The 22,342-nt window shown below is 48.4% G+C and overlaps 1 protein-coding gene across 3 annotated transcripts in view; it reads right to left on the reverse strand.

Moving 5' to 3' along the window:
• Positions 1 to 1,215: 1,215 nt before the first annotated feature.
• C15H10orf90 (chromosome 15 C10orf90 homolog) overlaps positions 1,216 to 22,342 on the reverse strand; it is a 247,423-nt gene continuing 226,296 nt past the window's right edge. For all 3 annotated transcript variants that reach the window (XM_061163190.1, XM_061163189.1, XM_061163191.1), the window contains 3 exons: positions 6,535 to 6,598; positions 1,432 to 1,531; positions 1,216 to 1,343 (listed from right to left, as the gene is read on the reverse strand). In XM_061163190.1, coding sequence (XP_061019173.1) covers positions 1,305 to 1,343; positions 1,432 to 1,531; positions 6,535 to 6,598 — 203 coding nt within the window. In that variant the 3' untranslated portion in view covers positions 1,216 to 1,304. The remainder of the gene's footprint in view (positions 1,344 to 1,431; positions 1,532 to 6,534; positions 6,599 to 22,342) is intronic.

Below are 22,342 nucleotides of genomic sequence, written 5' to 3' on the forward strand. Positions count from 1 at the left end.
AGGAGAAGGCACTGTAATGATCTCCGTTTGATGGAGAGAGATGAGCAGACTAAGCCAAGTCAAATAACTACCCATGCCAGCTCTTAATCATCCCACATGACCCTATGCACCCTTCTTTGCCTTCTCTGTTAAAGTGGATCCAGGCCCTTGAAATGCTTTCCCTCTGCCCACTCCCACGATGCCAGGCTTTGCCAGCAGAAGGAGCAGGAGAGACCCTGCAGGAGAAGGGACCCGGACATCAGGAAGCTCAAGGGCCCTTACCTGTGGCTCTGATGGTCAGAAGGTGATGGCTCAGGAGCAGGTCAGAGGTCCCCCCTGGAACTTGGCAACATTTCTCTCTGAGCACCATCTGCACTGGCTGCTTGGTTCATAACACAGAACATGGGACAGGGCAACGATTTTTGTAATAGATGCATTTATTTCCATTTTTGGTAAAACTATTGTCCTTCACTCCCCAAACACATTTATAAATAATGGACATTGTAAGGGTTTGGAGGATCAAATGGCAGAGTTGGAGCCTTCAGGCCATTTTCAGCCATGCAACTCTTTTGGTGTGTGTGGGGGTGTGGCTTGCCAAAAACACTGATGTGACCTACAACTCTTTTCCAGCCAATTCTGCCCTCATGGCTTCCATGGATATAGACTCTTTTGCTGAATGAAGACAGGTGCTAGGAGTGGGGAGGGGGTGGTGGGGGCGGCTCTGACCACCCAAGGTCACCGAGAAACAGGTCCCCAGGCCCTGTCAGAGCAGCCGCCTAGCTCCAAAGTCACCTCCAGTGTTAATGGTACAGACATCCAGAATGGTTTCAAACACACTGTGCAATGGTCCAAAATCTGGAGTTTGCAGAACTGGCAGAAGTTGGGAATGGTATTTTTAAAGTGATGTATTTAGGTCCTAGAAATTCGATGAAAAAGAAAAAAAAAAAAAAAAGCCAGTTCCCAGGGATCTAAGCCTGTGAGAGCACAGAAGGCTTTTGTGTCTGGGTGGAAATTGTAGGGGTAAACAACAGAAGCAAAAGGTAAAATTCAGAAGTCAAAAAATGAAAGGACTGGATCAAGTGGGTTCTGTTGGGTTGATTACCCCACTGCAGCCTGAAGATCCATTTCCTCAATGGTTATCGTTTCTGCTTGGTTTAGGTCAGCAATTCAGGAAGCTATGCTTTGCTTTATGGGGGAAAAAAAAAAAAAAACATCAAAAGTAAAATAAGTGTTTCACGTCATGAAGATACGGTTAAGTTTAATGGTTTATCCAGCGTTTGAAGTCATCCCAGGTCCAGGTAGAGGGTCGGTGGGGCAGCCTGTGGTTAGACTGCGTTCCTTTGAAGGAGCTGGTCCAGTAATTGCTGGGGAAGCAGAGACAAAGACGTCAAGTTCAGGCCCAGCATCTGGGCACCACACACCCGTCACACCTGCTGGCAGCCGGGCCCTTACCTTTTTGAAGACCTCGGCCCGGAGTCTGTTACTCTGTAAGATCACCCTTTTCTTTTGTTCCTCTTTTTTCTTCCTCACTTCTGGCAAGTTATTATAGATTCTGAAACAAATTGAGAAAACATTTTGAAATGGTAGTGGGACAGCGTGCGTCTGCCAAGGCTCTGCCTCCTGCCTTCTCAGCAGGCGCTTCCATTTCAAAGGGGAGATCAGCCCCCTCTGGACCACCTCTTGGAGACCCCGAGCCCCGGGGCTCCCCTGCCTGTCTTCAGAGGGGGCTGCCCAGGCGGGGGCTGTGTAGTAGCTGGGGCCCCACCCAGGGCAGAGCTGGAGGGGCCAGGGATTTACTTAGAAGTCACTGTTCTTTCTCTCCATCCCCTGTGATAATTGACCACTTGTTTGTAAAATGAGAGCTGCCAGGCCTACTGATTTGGCCATTCTGAGTGTACATGTGTGGGTGTGTGTGTGTGTGCATGCTCAGTCAGTCATGTCCAACTCTTCGCAAGCCCATGGACTACAGCCCACCAGGCTCCTCTGTCCATGGGATTTCCCAGGCAAGCATACTGGAGTGGGTTGCCACTTCCTCCTCCAGGGGATCTTCCCGACCCAGGGATCAAACCTGTTTCTCCTGCATCACCTGTATTGGCAGGTGGATTCTCTACCATCTGAGTGACTTGGGAAACCCCCTGAGTGTAAACTTACTTTTTACCAAATACTTTTTTTGCCTCTCAGCTTTTGTCTTCCTGTGACTTGGAAAAGGAGCAGCGAATCTATGAATGTAGCTGGGGTCGTATTGGAGCAGCACACATACAAAATGTGTGAGTCTGCCTCTTCACCTACTGCATTCCTAGGTAAGCTGATTCCAAACACATCGTAGGCGTAAGCATCACATGCTTGTCCTGGTGCAAAATTAGGAGCTGCCACGACACCAGCAGGGCCTCAAGGAGCCTCCTTCTGGGCACTTCCTTCTTACCTCCCTACAGAGACTGCGTATGTACTGTCGCCAAACAAGATTTTGGCTGGCATCCACGGACAGAGACGGGACACACAGCCTGAGCTTTGAGGATGCTGCACTGGTGACATGTGGCTGAACATCTCTTTTATTTTCCCTCATGTTTGAAAGCCCAACAAAATTTAACAAGTTCCCCTATTAAAATAATAATTACAAAGTATAAAAAGATTGATAATGGCAACATTAGCAAGACATCGTCTTGGTTAATGGGCATTAGGCTAATCATCTTTTTTATGAATTTGTCTTTTAAAATTATCCTTTACTGAATAAAATATACAGCTGATTTACAGTATGGCTATAATCAGTAGAGCTGATTTACAATGTTGTGTTAGTTTCAGATGTATAGCAGTGATTTAGCTTATACATGTACATATATTCTTTTTCAGATAGGTTACTGAAAAATAGTCCACTTTCTGGTGCTGCACAGTAGTCCTTGTTGATTATCTGTTTTACACACAATAGTACATATGTGTTACTCCCAAACTCCTACTTTATCCTTTCCCCACCCTTTCCCCCTGGGAAGCATAAGTTTCTTTTCAAAGTCTGTGGGTCAATTTCAGTTTTGCAGGTAAGTTCATTTATATCATTATTTATTTTAGATTCCACGTATAAGCGATATCATATGATATTTGTCTGACCTAATTCACAGAGTATGATCATCCCTAGGCCCATCCATGTTGCTGCAAATGGCGCTATTTCATCCTTTTTTATGGCTGAGGAATATTGTCACCCTGCTTATTTAACTTATACGCAGAGTACATCATGAGAAATTCTGGGCTGAAAGAAGCACAAGCTGGAATCAAGATTGCTGGGAGAAATATCAATAACCTCAGATATGCGGATGACACCACCCTTGTAGCAGAAAGTGAGGAAGCACTAAAGAGCCTCTTGATGAAAGTGAAAGAGAAGAGTGAAAAAGTTGGCTTAAAGCTCAACATTCAGAAAACTAATATCATGACATCTGGTCCCATCACCTCATGGGAAATAGATGGGGAGACAGTGGAAACAGTGTCAGACTTTTTTTGGGGGCTCCAAAATCACTGCAGATGGTGATTGCAGCCATGAAATTAAAAGACACTCCTTGGAAGGAAAGTTATGACCAACCTAGACAGCATATTAAAAAGCAGAGACATTACTTTGCCAACAAAGGTCCGTCTGGTCAAGGCTATGGTTTTTCCAGTGGTCATGTATGGATGTGAGAGTTAGACTGTGAAGAAAGCTGAGCGCTGAAAAATTGATACTTTTGAACTAACTCCAACTTTTGGTGTTGGAGAAGACTCTTGAGAGTCCCTTGGACTGCAAGGAGATCCAACCAGTCCATCCTAAAGGAGATCAGTCCTGGGTGTTCATTGAAAGGACTGATGCTGAAGCTGAAACTCCAGTACTTCGGCCACCTCAGGCGAAGAGTTGACTCATTGGAAAAGACCCTGAAGCTGGGAGGGATTGGGGGCAGGAGGAGAAGGGGACTACAGAGGATGAGATGGCTGGATGGCATCACCGACTCGATGGACATGGGTTTGAGTAGACTCCGGGAGTTGGTGATGGACAGGGAGGCCTGACATGCTGCGATTCATGGGGTCGCAAAGAGTCAGACATGACTGAGCGACTGAACTGACCTGAACTGAATACTCCACTGTATGTGTGTTTCACATCCTGATCCAGCCGTCTGTTGATGGACACTGAGGTGTCTTTCATGTCTTGGCTATTGTGAATGGTGCTGCTATGAACATTGGGGTGCATGCACCTCTTCAAATTACAGTTTTCTCTGGGTATATGTCCAGGAGTGGGCTTGCAGGATCATATAGTAGCTCTATTGTCAGTTTTTGAAAGCTCCTCCTCCATACTGTTCTCCATAGGAGCTATACCAATTTACATTCCCACCAACAGTGTAGGAGGGGCCCTTACTAGTCTAACCATCTGACACGAATTTTCCCGGGTAGCCATCACACCAGGTGGAAGAGACGTCGTGCAGTGTCCTATTGTTATGGGAGTGAGGGGCCCCAGGCCCAGCGAGGTCAGGAGGCCAGTGACGTCCCTCAGCTGGTGAATGAGGTGCTGGGAGCCCAGCCTTGGTCTGCTTGACTTCTTGCAACACTGGCCCCCAACCATGTTGCATAAAGTAACCTGGGAACTGCTTGCACCCATCAGAGTGGCTGGCACAGGTAGCGTCAGCATGGTATGAATTAATGAGTGCACACACGACCGCCAAGCCCAGGAGCTGTTCTAGAAGGAACCAGGAGAAGGCCGTCAGGATCAGTAGGAAAGATGACATGTCCTAAAGCTCCACAGTGGAAATCCTTCTGCACCTATAGAGACACATTGTCCCGATCTTAACCATCTGACTATGTGGGGTGTTCTGGATAAAAATTCCTAGGCCTCAATCCTGGAGCTTCTGCTGCAGTATTTTCCTAAAAGAACATCCTTAACAAATTATCGTTCATTTACACAATGGACTACTCTGCATCAGTGAAGAAAGTCATCCATATCTATATCTTCTGACATAGAAAGACCCCACAGACATAAAGTAAAAGAAGCAAGTTACAGAAAGATAATACATAGCATGATCCCATTTATGGTCAAAAATTAGACAATTGTATATGTAACAAGTAATGTCTGTTTTCAGGCAGAGAGAAAGGCCTGGAAGGGTATAAAGATGCTGATACCTATGGTGTCTCTGGAGGCAGGACAAGGTTGGGGAAGTGGGGTAGGAGGAGGGATAGCTGGTCATGAGGGACTTCAGTTCTCTCTCCTGTGCTTGAATATTTAAAATGAAAGTGCAATTTAGTAATAGAATTAGTAACAAAGAACATGAAAGAAACATTACGGTTCTGCGGGGGAGTGAAGTCTGAGAGCAGGGGTCTGGGTCCACTCAGGGCAGACGCCTCTCTGACTGTGTCCAGCCAGGGAAGCCACGACGGTGGACAGAGCACCGTTACTTTCTGGTATTCTCAGAGGCTGCTCCGTCTTCAGTAAGATGACAGGGCGATGCTCTGTCCACAGATGCTGCTTTGAGATCGAGCATTTTAATTTCAAGCCTCCACAATAGTGGCTTTGGGCTTAGGGACCAGGAGGGGACCATTTGGCTGAATTTTCAACCAAACTGAAAGAGGAATGCTTTGGGCATGAGGTATACACAGTTTCATACATCTGAAAAAGCAGGTCTTGACAGTGGCCCTTTAAAACCCCCCAGTTAGAATGCTGTGAAGCCGGTGGTTAATGGGACTGTTCCCCTTCCCGCCACTGACACTTTTTTTTTTAATTTACAGAGAGATTCCCTACAGATAATCAAAGCTGGCTAATGATCATGGAAACAATATAATCATGGGAAAAGCAGAGATTTTGTGCCTAGAGTGGGGAGAAATGTACTCTTCCTGTTTCAATGGTTTCTCTCAGTTGCCCTATCAGTTTGGTTTAATTATTATAATCCCCCCCTAATGCCAGATAGTTTATTATAAACTAATGACATGTTACTTGCATGAACTTGGCGAACTCTGCCGGGTTATTACGTGTGGATTGGGAGGCCTGAGCTCGGGAAGAATGGCAGCCTTTGTGTGCTGGTGAGAATGAGGGGGCGTCCAGAATTGCAACCAGCCAAGCAGGACATGGAGAGCTTGAGGCAGCCAGGCGCCAGGAAGGCCAGCTCGTGGCCCTCTGCGGCTCTGTGGCCCCCTCAAACCGTCCACCTGCAGGCCTGGAAGCTTTCCTGCAGGCCCAGAGACCCGGCTCCTCCCCCTCTTATGAAATTACCTGCGAAGGCGCACAGTGATAAACGGCACCTGCCTAGAGCAACGGCAGGAACACGCAGAAACGTTTCTGTTGAGTCTGGGGATCTCTTAGAGACCAATAACTGGACTGGTTCAGAACTCAAGACCCACCACCTTCCTAAGGGTTTTTCAAGAACGACATCAACATTCAGAGGCGCAATTCGGCAACTGCACTCCTTTGGGCCAGCTTTTCAAATTCATTCATGGCCGAGAAGACCTCAGAGCTCAGACGTGGACTGAAACGTCATGGTCCCGCTGGACACTGCCTGGATCCAGCAAGCCACCCCTCCTTCCCCCACTTTTTCCACCTCACACAATAGAACCAAGTACCTTTTAGATCGCATGTGCATCTCCTTCTCTGAAATGTACCTTTCTTTGGGCTTGAACAAGTTATCTGGGGAAAAAAATGGAAAGATGATTAATTTCAGAAGATACGGATGTTGCACTTACCTAGAAAAACATCACAGCGGGCTTGCGTGACTCTCTGTTATCCGTCCTTAATCCAAGACCAGCCTGTTATAAACACCGCAGGACTCAATAGACACACACCACGCATGATTGTATCAAATTCGTCAACCTATAGGTTGGCCTTGACCACAGTCAAACACAGCATGAAGTTCAGGGTCAGCTCTAACAGACTTCTTGGGCAGTGACTCCTTTGCAGGCTTCACTGAGCAACAAAGAGTCACAGTTTACTGGGGTCGTGCCAGGGCAGCACAAAAACGTGTTTCAGCGTCACTCTGGGTTCAGGGCCGGGGAGGTGGTCATCCCGTCCACAAAGCAGTCACACTAGGTTTTTGGTGCCTCTGAGGCCACCGAGGGCAGGAGCTTTCACTCCCAACTACAGTCTCCATCGTGGATGCTCAGCCTCTACTCCCTTTCTAAGGGGGAGGAATTAGTCCTTTCCAAGGTCAGAAAATGTAATGAAAACAGCGTAACAGTAACATCTGTCTAGTGTCCTTTGAGACAGCGCCCAGTGGCTACACATCACCAAGTCTGGAATGTCTTTTAATGAAAGTACACATTACTAATTGCAAGGATGTTTACAGACGGCACTCATAAAAATGGTCTGCATTTTTTTTTTTTAGAAAGAAAAAAAAAATAGTGAGTACCCTTTTGATACAACTGTGAGATGCCTGAGAGACTCTTGGCCCTATAGATTAGCCAAGAGTCTGGCACCCCAAAATGCTCCTGGGGTGCTTGCTGCACGGGGATGCATCTGAATGGCTATCACACAAACTGCCCGGAACACCTGGATGGTAACCAGCACACCAGCCTTCACTCGGCAGAAGTAGATGGTGACTCAGCATCCTTCAGTCATGGAACTGAGGCAGGCTCCTGGCGTCCTCAGCCAAGACCCCACCAGGCTTCAATCAGCCTCCCCACCTGGGCCTGTTCCCTGTCTTCAACACTCCAACAGAGCCATCTCAGATACCCCAAGCTTGAGAATGTGCAGAAATTTTTAAGAATATACAAGAAGGCGGACCAGAGGCAAGGATATGAAGAAGTCTTTTCCTGTCTGGGGAACTATAACACAGTTCTGATTTACAGTATGGAAACGACACAGTGGCTGAGCTTGTCTTCTGTCTGGTTGTAAACATAAACGATGGTACCGTTACTCAACCTCAAAGACAAGATTCAAAGGAGAACCAAGAGAAAGGAGAAAGAAATCAGAATTTTCACAGTGAAGGGGAAACATCCCCAGTGTTTGGAAAGGCATTGGGCCACATGAACCAGGAGAGTCAGCCTCACCATGAGGACTCTGATCTGCCAAGACACCTCCCAGTGCCCACCCTCCCCTCTCGATCTAGACAGGGCCAGGCCAGAACCCAAGACCTCAGGAAGAGCCCAACAGCGTTCCAAAGAAATGGGGGTGTTGCCACGGCAGTCAGGGTCTCAGGCAAGCAAATATGTGTATTCCTACAGACTCCCACTCCAGGGAGAAGGAGCTGCCTGCAGACTTAGACTCCAGTCTGCACCAGCATTCCTCAGGAGCGACTCAGCATGAGGGAGAGGCTGGTGTGGACTGAGGCAAGGTCCCCAGGGGGATAGAAACACTATGAAAACCACTTAAAAAATCTCAGCTCAATTGTTTGTGGTCTCCCGGCAGATATTAGCTCTGTTTTTGTTTTGGTTCAGTTTGATTTATTTCTTTTAAGCACCTGATACCACAATGAAGCTTTGGTCTCTTTTCCAAGAGGAAACACAAGCGAATGTGACTATCGGGCACCTCCTCTGTTTTGTTTTCTGAACTCTTCTCCGCCTGCTGTGCCCCAGCACAAGCTTAAATTCTGGGTCCAGCAGCCAACTTAGGTGCAAAACAAGCAGGTCTGCGTCCAGGAGCGCTGACCCCAGCTGGCAGGCTCCAGCCCATGCCTCACACTGGTCGCTGTTGATCTTGAGTTTTCCTAATAGCACCAGGCTCATCGGATGAGCAATGGAGGCTTTCAGAATGCGAGGGAAGAGAGGAAAAGAACAAAGTTCTGCCTCCCTGGAGGAAGTGGTTTGAAATAAATCATCGTGTGTTGTAATGGCTTCCGACCTCATTAGAGCAAAAAAAGAAAAAGCAAAAAGCACATTTGGCACTTTGAGAGGGAAGGCGGCCGGAAGAGGGAGGGGGCAGTGTGACACCAGAGGGTCAGCACTACTAGTTATAATAAACTGCTAGTATTTATTGGATCTCAGTGGGTCTTCACACCAAGCCTGTGACAGGCTCGTAATTTTTGCATTTCAGGGTCAGAAAATCAAAGTTCAAAGGGCCAAGGGTCCTCTGCCCTGGGTCATTCAGTGAATGAGTGACAGAGCTGGGTTTCAGTCCAAACAAGTCCAGCCCTGCCCACACATGCCCTCAATCTCAGAACATGGTCACCAACCTATGGTTTCAGAATCCACCTTTTGGGAGTCCTGACAAGTGCTGGTCAGTTTCCCAGGTGATCATTCAAAAATTTCTTTCTCTTCCCCCTTCCTCCTACACTGAAGGAGCAATGACTGTGCCTCCAGGGGATGCTCAGAAGAAAAAAAACACTGATAAGATCTTGCCACCATGAGACTTCAAGATTGAGGGAGAAGCTGGATAATGAACAGACCAGCTACAAAGTATCAGGTGAGTGTTGTGATGAAAATGAATCCTGGCCACTTGGTCAAGTGGGTTGGGGGGCAGTCAGGAAGGCTCGAGGAGGATATATTTTACTATGATCCAAATGAGCTGGCTGTGGGGGCCATGAGGGAGAATGAGGAAGGATCAGGGGGCCATGGCGCATACAGTGCTAGGAAGGAGGGCGTGAGAAGGCAGGTGGGGAACAGAGGTGAGAGCAAAGACCGCTGTGGTTCTCCACCCAGGCCACACTCCACCACCACCTGCAGAGTCTGACCATGATTCCCACGCGTGGGCACTGGGATCTAAACCAGAATCTCCCATGGTTCTAGTGGGCACCATGTAATACGGAAGAACAAATCTGGCTCTCTATTAGATCCATTTCATTAATCTTTGTATCCTATTGCTTTTGCTTTGAGTTAAGAATGTTCCTGAAAGCCTGAAATATACAGGAGAGCCCTTTTTCAAGGCTCTGACCTTTAAGGGTGTAACACTCTTCCATTCATACAGAGATGAAAAGTTGCAAAACAGAAAATAACATTCCTCCTGTTGGAAGTTTACAGGAACCTCATGACACCTGCAAGAATAAAGGGTTCCCACACCAAGAAGTTTGCCAAAGACAATGCCTCCCTCACTCACCATGCCTTTACAAACGCTTTGCTGAAACCCTTAGGGGAGGTTGGACTTAGGGGCACGAGCCACCCATTTTCTTTATACGCCCCTCCAATAAACCTTTCTCTGCTCCAGACCCCTATATTTTGGGTATTGTTGGGCCACACGATGCATTGGGCACACAAACTTGCATTTGGTAACTGCTGGAGGTGGGAACCATCCTTGCTGGGTTTTGTAAGTCTATTAAGGAGAATTTCAAGTCTGTTGAGTGTTCCTTCAGAGTAAGACATAGAGAACCACGTGAGGTTTAAAGTAGGGGCTCTGATTTGGATTTCCAAAGGATGGCTCCAGCAGCTGTTCAGAATAGGCACCAACTGGATAGAGTAAGGGCTTCCTGGGTGGCTCAGACGGTAAAGAATCCGCCGGCAATGCGGGAGACCTGGGTTCGATCCCTGGATTGGGAAAATCCCCTGGAGGAGGAAATGGCAACCCACTCCAGTATTCTTGCCTGGAGAATCCCCGTGGGCAGAGGAGCCTGGTGGGCTGCAGCCCATGGGGTCGCAAAGAGTCGGACATGACTGAGCGGCTAAGCACACTGGGCAGAGTCCCTTCCAACTCGGCTGCAGGGAGACAGGTCAGACCGCTGTGGCTGGGTAAGCAGCGCTCAGGACAACTGGGAAATAGGACGACTCAGGACTCAGCTACACCCACGGAGCATGAGCCAAGCAGGTTGTGAAGGTGGGACAGAAAGCCAGGTTTTATGGGGGAGGGAGGGAGGGGGCGTCTGGGGTTAGCAGAGGCAAACTATTATATATAGAATGGATAAGCAACAAGACCCTACTGTATAGCACAGGGAACTGTATTCAACACCTTATGATAAACTATAATGGAAAAGAATACGAAAAAGAATGTGTGTACATGTATGTATAACTGAATCACTATGCTGCACAGCAGAAGTTCACATAATGTTGTAAATTAACTATAGTTGAATAAAATAAAAAGAAAGAAAGACGGAAAGAAAAACAGGCTTTGGGTGGAGCCACCCTTCATTTGACTGTTTAACTTTGACCTGTTTGGCGCCCGGTAGACTCAAGGATCAGTAAGACAAAGGACTCACAGCCCAGGGATAGAGCCAGATACACGTGGCCTTCAGGTGTCACACTGACATCTGCATCGGGAGAGGGCTCGTGGGGGCTGTGTGGTCCATCATGGAAGGGATGCAGCTGGGGAGACTTCACAAAAGGACACAGCCGAACTGAATCTTGAAAAAGAAAGTGGCGTCCTGATAGTGAGAGGGAGTCCAGGAGTAAGGTGGCCCCGGGTGGAAACACAGCAAGACCGCGAGGACCAGCCTACAGCAGGAGATGGTTCTTCAAGGAAATATGCAGCCGGCTCCACTGGGGACTCGTTTTACAGGATGGAAACCATCCTGCACACACTTTGCTCAAAGATACGGCGAAAGCCCATCTATCCATACCCTTTTAATGGGAATCCTGCCTTTATAAAATTAAAGTGACTGGTGAGAACAATTTTCAGCCAGCTTATGGATCTTTTATGGATTTTCCTTGAAGCTTCGTGTATTCTAATTCACTAATATGGAGGAAAGAACTGAGGCTGTATTTACATCCCATTATCATTCAAATAGAGCAGGCTTTCCCCCCGCCCCACTTAATACAATTACTAAGATAGTAAATTGCCCGTTTCTGTCTTTCTGGAAAATTCTTTTTCTTTTTTTTTTAAACCTGAATGTCTGGTGTCTGGCTCATTATTGTATCCAAACTACTGGCTTATTGCTAAGTTCACGAGTTAAGGCCAGACACACAGTGTGAGCAAATGAGCATCTACAAAGATTTTGGTGCTTCTGAGGCTGTTCTTGGGGAGCAGCTGAGTACAAGCCCGACACCGCATTAATCTCTATAAACACATGCGGGTGTTTATCACAACCCTCACCTCGTGTGCAAACATGTGTGCATATACAAAGGACAGGTGGCCTGAACACTCGGACAGCCACCGGTGTTACCAGAGGCAGCAAGGGTCACCGGGACACCAGTGTGATGTGTTGTTTATGAGGCCAGAGTTCATTATCCTCCTCACAGAGTCCTTATCTACAGCTCTGATTGCAAAGCTTCATTTCTCCTATTGAACAAGTAATCTAAATGATAATCAAGTTCACACTGGATTTATTAGCACAGTGCCTTTGCAGAAGCTGATTTTTGGCAGTCACCCTGAGCACTTTGAAGGATCTTTTAGAATGTGCTTCCCCAGCTTAAAAGCACCAAAGCTAAGGGATGCTGTTGGAGAGAATCCAGCCAGGAGCCAACAAGCCAGTTTGGAGTAGAGAGGCCAAGTCTACACCGCCCAGTGTCTTCTTAGAAAGACACGCCCTGCCCAAAGGAATGGAAATGGGGTATGTCTTAGGGAAGGAAACCTCTAGAGGATTTTTCCCCTAAAAAAGAGGCCCCAGTAGGTGTGTATTCTAAGCTCACAAGGGAGGCTGTTCATTATGTCAGTTTCAAAGCCAGCGAGCAGCTGGCCTTCCTGCGGCTGGAATAATTGCATCACGGTCTTGGGGAGTTGAATCCAGCTACTTGCACATCATTTCCATTCGGCGCGTCTCGCTGGGATCTCTCATTTGCTGACACAGGCAACAGCCAAGGGTCTACCTTGGACTAATTAGCCCTCCAGAAGCTAAACGATGTGCATTGCACCGTAGAAAAGCTAGTTAAAGACTCACAGGTTGTTCACCTCCAAAGTGCTCTTGTGATGATAAAATCCTGGGCTGGATAAACATCGTCATCTTTCTGCAATCCTTCTATGCTTCTGTGGGACCCTGAAGGACAGTTTCACATGGTGAGCTGCCCATTCCAGGAGCCTGGGTAGTGGGTGGAGGTTCTGTGTTTCATTTACATAAAAATAACGCTCTACAACAGTGAGACAATGATCATTCGGACCCAAAAGAGAGACACTAATGTCACAGTTTAGAGATGCAAGGAGGTTCTCAGATCCTTCAGGTAAAGGTATCCAAAATTAAGAAATGAAAAAGAAACCAGAGGTCTGCAGAGAAATCTATTTCTCTTTCCACGCTCAGGTCAAGAAATGAGGCATCACAGGCTTCTGGTTAATGCAAGTGAATTGTTCTCTCTGCAGAGAGCTTGGTTCCTGCACATGCAGACTGATCCTCGAGTTTCCAGCAGAATCACTATCCTGGGGACTCTGTGAACACACAGGATGCTGGGCGCTAAAGGATGGATTTGAGAAAGGGTCTGGGCGTGGGATTGTTGGTGGCTCAGTTGGTAAAGAATCTGCCTGCAATGCAGGAGACATGGGTTTGGTCTCTGGGTTGGGAAGATCCTCTGGAGAAGGACATGGCAACCCACTCCAGTATTCTTGCCTGGAGAATTCCATGGACAGAGGAGCCTGGCGGGCTACTGTCCATGGGGCTGCAAAGAGTCAGACACAACTGAGCATGCACACATGTTGACACTGACCTGCCCCTAGGCATGGGGTGGTGGGAGGGTTATGAGAAGGGCCCACCAGGCACTCTGGAAGCCCACGAACCTTCCCACACATCCTCATAAGGTCGAATCCTTGATGCAACATGGGCAGACCAGGGACCATGGCTTCAGTTCCCCCAGTTAGAAAAACCAGATCCCCAAGTCAAACTGTTTAAAAGGAGCCTTACCACAATTCTGTTGCTCTCTCTCTCAGACCCAAGAGCTCCTTCACAAGCTGCTTTCCCGTCTGTCCCCCAGGCCTTCTCCTTTATGGTCCTAGATTCAGTCTACTTGGCTGTCTGCCATAAGAAGCCCCTGAACAGGCTAAAATCATGCAAGTTCAGTTCACTCAGCTGTTTGCGGTATCAGAAACTTGAAGATGGACTCAGACCCCACACAAGACCAGACGCTAACACACTGAACGCTCAAGGGCTCCCATCAGTTGCCTAAAATGTGCATTTTCCCCCCTGGGTTCAGCAAAACAGGTACAGCATTTCTCACAATGAACTCACTGGTGAATAAAGGCGAACCAAAGGAGCTAGGCAGTCTTACCAGCCTGTAAGTTTTAATGACCCCAGTTCTGAGTGACCTCATTACACATGGCAGGAAATCATCATTGGTTTCTGTTTCATGAAAATAATACTAGTGTTAGTACGTTAAGCATCGTGTTTTTATGATGTAGCTTCGATGCTTCCTTTGGCCTGCCTGACCCTCCACACCATGAAAGAGATGTCCACTTGGGATCCAAGTCTGCAGACCTGAATCAGGTTAGGCCTCAGCTTGGTGCTCTGTGCCCTGGAACTGGCCACTCAAGCTTGCTGGTCTCCTGTTCCTCCTCTGCTCCATGCGGGGACAGCATCTGCCTTAAAGGTCCTAGGGAGGTCTCACAGGAATGGTCCATATGAACATGCACTATAACCTTGGAGACGCCAGCGGCAGCCACAATGCTTACAGCCACCAGTCTCCAAGCGTCCCCTGCCCTGGCCCCCATTTGTGCCTCAATTTACCCTGTGACTCAGGAAAGCAGGTGTTTTCCTCTTTACAGATGAGCAGAGGTCTCGAAGGTCAGCAACTTAAGCTCAGGTCTCAAAGTAAGCAGCTAAGAGTCCTGAGAATCGAGTCACTGATGGAATCAATGGGCTGTTTATTCTCTACAGAAGATAGATGGCTGTGGTTCTCAAAGTGGGGCTGATGCTTTAGCAGAAACGCCAACGTCTGTGCGGTGTCTGCTTCCCCTTCATTCCCCAGACCAGCAGCACCCGCATCACTGGGGAACTCATCACAAATGAAAGTTCTTACCCCTGCCCCAAGTCAGCGGGCTCAGAAGTTCTGGGGCTAGACCCGTGTCCTGTGAGTTCTCAAGTCCTGCAGGGGATTCTCAGGTCTGAGGACCACTGAGAGAAGATAACAAGAATGATAAGGAAAACAGCCAAGTCTTTCCAGGGGTTTCCAGGCTTTGAAGAAGGATTGCCAAATATTATACAGGAAGCCCAGGAAAATCTGCATTTCAGATCAACAATGAAACATTGTTAGCATAAGTATATCCTATACTCTTAATGAAACCTCTTGATGAAGGTGAAAAAGGAGAGTGAAAAAGCTGGTCTAAAACTCAACATTAAAAAAAATGAAGATTGTGGCATCTGGTCCCTTTTCTTCATGGCAAATAGATGGGGAGGAAAAGGAAACAGTGACAGACAAAATCACTGTGGACAGTGACTACAGCCAGAGAATTAAAAGACATTTGCTCCTTGGAAGAAAAATTATGACAAGCCTAGAGAATATATTAAAAAGAAGAGACATCACTTTGTTGACCAAGGTCCATATAGTCAGAGCTATGGTTTTTTCAGTAGTCATGTATGGATGTGAGAATTGAACCGTAAAGAAAGCTGAGCACTGAAGAACGGATGCTTTCTAACTGTGGTGCTGGAGCAGACTCTTGAGAGTCCCTTGGACAGCAAGGAGATCAAACCAGTGCATCGCAAAGGAAATCAGCCCTGAATATTCATTGGAAGGACTAATGCTGAAGCTGAAACTCCAATACTTTGGCCACCTGATACGAGGAGCCGACTCATTAGAAAAGACCCTGATGCTGGGAAAGATTGAAGGCAGGAGGAGAAGAGGGCGAAGGAGGATGACTGTTGGATGGCATCACTGACTCAATGGACATAAGTTTGAGCAACTCTGGGAGATGGTGAAGGACAGGGGAGCCTGGCATGCTGTGTCCATGATGTAGCAGAATCAGACATGACTGGGCAACTGAACAACAATAATATTCCATGTAATATTTGGGACCTACTTATGCTAAAAGAGGTTTTGATGCCCTGAAATGCAAATTTAACTGGGCATCCTGTATTTTCACTTAGTGACTCTGGCATCCCTATTTTGAGTGTGTGAAGAAACTCTCCCTGTCGTGGCAACAGATCATCAGGTCGCCAGCTCCAGGGCCCCCACGGGCATCGTCTGATGCAGCTGCCTGTGTCACGGGGAAGGCAAGCCTCTGCCCCAATTCCACAGTTACTTCTCTGGTAGGTTATTGCTTCTCTGCCATTTTTCAGCCCTTGGTGTGGTGAACACCACCCTCCCTGGTTATTTCACGTTGTGACATTGGTGACGTGCTTTCCGAAGGGGTTTTGACTGGCTGCTCCTTCTCTGCTGGACTCCGCTGGGTGACAGTGTGAGGGCTGTGTTACAGATTCCAGGGGAGCCCACGTGGAGAGAGGTTCTGTGCCTGTCAGTGGACAAGCCTCCAGGGAGCCAAGCTGGCCACAGTCTGTGAAACCGGCACCACACCCTGCCGCCCAGAGGACCCCGGGCGGCAATCATTGCTTTCTGGCACTGCTAGACCAAAGGGATTCAGATAAGGAGAAGAAGACCTTCCCGCAGTCTCAGATTTTTGTGGGAAATGGCAGATTGAAATTCCAGTCGGGGCCTCTTTAGCAAAGCATGGTATTGGGTTGGCCAAAAAGTTTGTTAGGGTTTTTCCTTCACATCTTTTAGAACAAAACCCAAATGAACCTTTTGGCCAACCCAATAGATAGTCTTAAAAGCAAATATTCCTAGAGCTACGTTTCCAAAATGGTTGCTCAAGAATTAGATAAAAGCATTCCAAGGTCAAAGAAGTTTAGAGAAAATAAGCTTAAACAAATTTAAGCAGGCTTCATTGTTGCAGGACTTATCAGTGCCTTTAACATACATGGGCATTGTAAACCTCCCAGAGAATACAGTTTACAAAATAATACAAAGGAATTGGTCTCCCTCTTGAATGTATTTTTGATTGTCTAGGCTTAATGATGCTGGGGGGAAAAGTGATGATTGCAGAACATTAGCAAGTTATAATTAGTTTTCAGTTTTCAAAGTTATTATTTGTGGCTATAAAATAGGGATTTTAAATATACAAAATGTGATATACTGCCTTCACATTTTCTTAAGAGTGTGTGTGTGTGTGTGTGTGTGTGTGTGTGTGTGTGTGTGTGCACCTGTGCACGTGCGTGTGTGGGCTGAATGGCAAGTTTAAATTAGTCATGTAAAGAAACCGTGGCAACGGCTCAAGTCATACTTCACCATAAAACAGCGACATCTAGAACATGTCTGAATGGCTAGCGGTTGATCTGGGAGTCACTGCTTGCTCAGGTCCAGGGTTTCCCAGCATTATTTAGAGAACCACAAAATATGGTGATTTATAGATGATGAATAAACTTTCATTCTGGTTGCCAAGTAGATTTATATCCTTAGTGTCACTGAAAGGTTTATTACTGAACTGCACTGGGGGATAAAAGGGAAATCATTTGGAAAATAAAATCCAGGCAATTGGGTGAGTTCCCATAAAGACTTTTTTCCTTACCACTCTGCAGTTCTGTGCTTTTACCTTGCATTATTTTAATTGGAAATAACACTGTCCTACAACTCTACTTCTAATCAATAGACATAAATTGATCTTTTCTTCCTGTGTTTTTTAGGGGAAAAAAATACAACACACAACACCTTTATCTTTGGTCTGCAAAGGATACCAATAACAGCAACATGCAAATATCTTTGAATGAGGGAAAGTCTTTTAGCTAAATCATGCTTCTTGTTTTCTTTGCAGACTGATGAAGTAACAATTGACTTTTATCTGATAAGCACATTTTAAAATCCCTTTGTGAGCAATGGGAGAACTAGCCCCAAATATTTTTTCGGATGATTGATGGAAAAACATCCAGGAGATTAGATTGGAGATTGTAGGGATGGTGTGGCCAGCACTAGCTGCGTGATGAACAGCACATTTTTATTACTGCGATGACTTCTCCAGCCATCTCATATCTGCTGGGTCACTTCTCTAGCTCAACGCTCAGGGAATGCAAATTAATTTTAATACTTGTTCCAGCCAAAAACCATCAGTGAAAGCAGATTGGCTGGAGAAGGAATTCTGCAGTGCCTTCCGGAGAATTCCGCCCCTCTACTGGTCCGTGATCTGAATGGCTGTGCTTGGCTCACCTTGGAAAGTGTGGATAATGCAGTTCAGATTAAGTTGCTTGGCTTTGCTACACGCAGCAGAGCTTGTCAGGGTGACTTGGTGTAGTGTGTGCCCACTGGCACTTAGAATCCAGGCAGGTTTTGCTGGCTTACTCACAGGACGATAATCCAAAGTGGAAAGGTAAGGAGGTAGGGCATGTAAGAGATACACAAGAGATGGGAGTGTTCCAGTGAAAAAGGTAGGGAGGTGGAGACTGGATGGATAGTCAGGGAGGGCTTCCTGGAAGAAAGGCCTTCCCGAAACCATCTTCCTAATGGATTTCCTACCCATTCACGAGTTAGGAGACCATCAGAAAGAGCCACGAGGACCACTCCAATTGTCAGGAGAAAGAAACTGAGATGCAGGCAGGCCGACCTGGGCTGTTTCGGCATGCCTGGTTTTCTGACCATCTGTAGCGCTGAATACAGGAGTGACAATGATTCATGTGAGTGAAGGGCTCGACTTCTCAGCCAAAGTCACCACACGGGACTGGAATCAGATGCAAGAGCCTTGGAGGTGAGAGACTGAGGCTGAGGCTGGGCTTGAGCTGGGCTAGGGAAGTTAGGCAGGGCGCTGCGGGGCAGAGAAGAGGGACAGACAAAATTCTATCAGGCAGTTTGGGGGTGCCAATGACGCAAGCTCCCAGGGGTAAGGAAGGACAGCCTGTGACCAACTGGGAAAAGGAGGCAGGGGTGCCAGTCAGGCGGGGAGGGGTCTGGGATGCAGGGTGGGGGTGGGACCCAGGGAGGCTTGAAAGCTGGAGATGGGGAGGGCTCGGTTGGGGGAGCCACAGCTAGGGCTGGACAAAGCCACAGATGGGTCCCTGGGAGACACTGACCAAGCCCCTCTACCTGTGGGTGACGCTGCTGTTCAGTTGCTGAGTTGTGTCCAACTCTGCAACCTGCAGGACATCAGGCTCCTCTGTCCTTCACTATCTCCTGGAGTTGGCTCAAATTCATGTCCATTGAGTCGGTGATGCCATCCAACCACTTCATCCTCTTCTGCCCTCTTCTCCCTTGGCTCTCAGTCTTGCCCAGCATCAAGGTCTTTTGCAATGAGTCAGCCCTTCGCATCCCGTCAAAGCATCAGAGCCGTGCCACCTGCTAAGTGCAGGGGCTAAACCGCCCACCACCTGTGGGTGCTGTGCTGGTGATTCCCATGTGCTCTCATCCCGTCCCGCCCCTGATGTGTCCTGCAGCAAGGACTGGCTCTGGAACACTGATCCCTAGGTTACAGTCGACCCTCGAGCAGGACCAGCCTGCACCCCTGGGACCCGGGCAGCTGAGCAAAGGGGAAGCCCTGCCTAGAGCCCCAGGTAACTCTGGGGACAGAGGGCAGGCAAAGTTCCAACTGGGGAAGGAGACAGAGGCCCACCAGATAAAGGGTTGGCATCTCAGGGGTTGAGAGCTAAGGCCGGCCTCCCAGCCTCCTCCCCAGCCTCCTTGAGGCTCATCTCCTCTCTGTGACTTGGCAGTCACCGCGTTCCACTAATTCCATCACCCAAGAACCTCTGCATCTGTCACCCTTCTGCATTCACTGCCCTGCCCTAGCCTGCCTTCATCATGTCCAGCCTGGAGCTACGTAGCCTCAGCTTTGATCACAGAATAAGGAGAACACTGGAAGAGGCAGATACAATGCCTGGTGGCCCCCTTGGACTGCTCTCTGGTGCCTCGGCCTCTCCCTTTTCTCCCCACCCCCATCTACAGTCCAGCCACAGCCGACCTGAGCACTCGGCGACCCCTCCCCATGCAGCTTCCACATCCTCCCCCAGCACGCCCCGCCCTCCCCACCCTGCACCACGACCTCTCTTCTCAGTACCAGGCCTCCTCCGTCAGGACCATATCCCACGGCGGGAGCAAGGCCAGCCTGTGGGTTGTCATGGCAACCCCCTTCCACAGCACTTAGCAAATCCCAAGATCACTGCCTTTTGTACCTGGGTGCTTTCCCCCCAGAGGTGAGGAGGTCCACGGGACCAGGGCTGTGCCCAGCACACAGAGTCCTCAAGAAAGGTTTGCTGAGAGATGGAGGAAGATACTTCTTGCGCCACTGCTAGAGCCAAGCCCAGGGGGCCCGGGAGGCTCCCAGACAAGGCAAGAAAGAGGCCACGTATTTGTGAGCTTTGGGAACGCAAGCCATAGGTGATAAGTGAGTCAAAACAGACTGGGGTTGCCGGCAGGACCTTTATAATGCTACTTCCCGGAATTTCTTGGGTCCCAGTTGGTCGTGAAAATCCCCCATCTCCATGAGGGAGCCTAGTGAACACTCACATATGTGTGCACACACACACGTGTGCCCACACACGTGTCACTGCCCCTGTCCCTTAGAGACTGCCCGGGATTCATTGGCCAACAGGAAGCAGAGCTGGCCCGCCGGCCCTCGCTGTAACTGCCCTTGACGTCCGGCGCACGCTTTGCCCCAGCCCTTGGTCAAGGGGGCGTCTGTCAGCTACTGAGGGCCCCACCTGAACCCCTCAGGTCTGTGCCAGGAGGGCCCTGATGAGAGGCAGCAAACCCAGCTCGGAAAGCAATCCAAGTCTCCCTTCTAACAGACGCCTTGACACTGTAGTGGGAGCTCGTTCACGCATATGATTTATTAACTAATTTAGCATGTAAGAAAAGCATCTGCATCTCGCTTTTATCATCTTGCCAGCAGACAGGCTGAAGATGAGATGCGGCCTGTAGACGTGCTTAATGGGGCCTTAAGCACTCCTGCGCTTGTCCAGAGCTCACACGAGGCTCTGGTTTCAGAACTTGTCTGAGTGGGCCGGCCTAACACAAACACACACGAGGGTAAACCTCTCATCAGCCATAAATACCAGGGGGGATCAGAAGAGCGGCTGTAAAATCGTGTGCCAGAGCCCTCCCAGAGCACTCTAGTCATCAGGACTGTCTCGGAATTGGGGAAATAAAAAGGTGCCTCGGTTATTTAAAACTATTGGCTGCGTCTCATCATCTTTTATTATTATACACAATTTTAAGATTTTTCAGTCCAAGGAATGTGAACATGTGAGGGTGATATCTGTTTGGGGGCAAAACATCACCGTTGGAGGAGAGTAGATAAAACTGTCTCCCTCACCAAAGGTGTGCTTCCTCCCCTGTCCCTGTGACTTGATTTAGAAATCGGATCCATGCAGGTGTATGCAAGTTAAAATGAGGTCAGGCTGGGTGGATGGAGGTGGGCCCTGATCTGACGACCGGGGTCCTTGTGAGAGATGGAATTTGGACACAGACACAAGGTGGGTGGAGGCAGGGAACAGAATGATACAACTGTAAACCAAGAAAGGCCAGAAGTTGCCAGAAGCTCCCAGAGCCGGAAAAGAGGCAGGGCACGGATCCTCTCTGCGCCTCCAGGAGAAATCACTGCAGGGGACACCTGGATTTTGGACTTCTGGCCTCGAGACTGTGAGAGGATCAATTTCTGTTCCTTGAGCCACCCAGCCTCAGGCCATTTCTTACAGCAGCCCTAGGAAATGAATACACAGGACAAGGAAGCCTCCCTCTGACATTTGAGATGGTGATATTCCAGGCCACTGGGGCCCTGGTGTGGCACGGCTGGAGGGCAGCTGGCTCAGGGGACAAGGATGGATGGTCTCATGCCTAACGAGTTCCCAAACGTTCATGAGTCTCCATTTTTTCTTACACAAAGTGATGGGAGCGGACTGAAAAGGGAGCCTGTTAGACCTCACTTTTTGTGTATACATATGTGGAGCTCTGATGTGACACTTTCATACTTGTTGAGAACACATTCGCTTATCTAACCACCTTCATCGAGCAGGGTCGTCATCAAGCAGGGTCGTCATCGAGCAGGATCTTCAAAACTGTTGAGGCCAAGTGGCCCTCACACCACAGGTACCATGGGCATCCTGGCAGCCCTCCCCAGGACAAGCCTGGACCCAGAAGGCCCTGGGGGGACCCCCAGCCGTGGCTGACACTTGGTCCCTCTTGCCAACTTGATACATCTGCACCCCGACCCAGATGGCTCTCTGTTGAGCCAGAAACTAAGGAGCCTGCAGAGAATACATCCACATAGCCAATATCTGCCAATCAGCTTCAAACATCAACTTGAGACACATTTTCAGGCAGGGAAAGTCTTTGCACATACATTTTGCTGATTTCCTTTCCTTAGCATTCTGGGAAGGGTCACCAGGGCCGAGCAGCAGGTGTCCCGCCAGATCCTTCACCGCGGGAAGGATACGTTCAAGTTCGCCTTTGCTGAGGTCTTGGATGACTCCCCCAGAAGAGCTCTGGGGGTGGGAGGCGGGCGGAGGGGGACTCAGCCTGCCTGTGGTTAACAGGAATCCTATTCCAATGCCTCCTGTCCCCCAGCTGCTCTGTAAGATCCTGGTAATATTTGCTAAGCTGCATTTTATTGACTACGGTTATTTCCCCAGAGGACTTTTATTCAGAATCAGACCAATGATTTCACCTCCTGGGGCCCAGAACATTT

This window comes from Dama dama, chromosome 15 (genome assembly GCF_033118175.1).
Source record: "Dama dama isolate Ldn47 chromosome 15, ASM3311817v1, whole genome shotgun sequence".
Taxonomy (NCBI): Eukaryota; Metazoa; Chordata; class Mammalia; order Artiodactyla; family Cervidae; genus Dama; species Dama dama.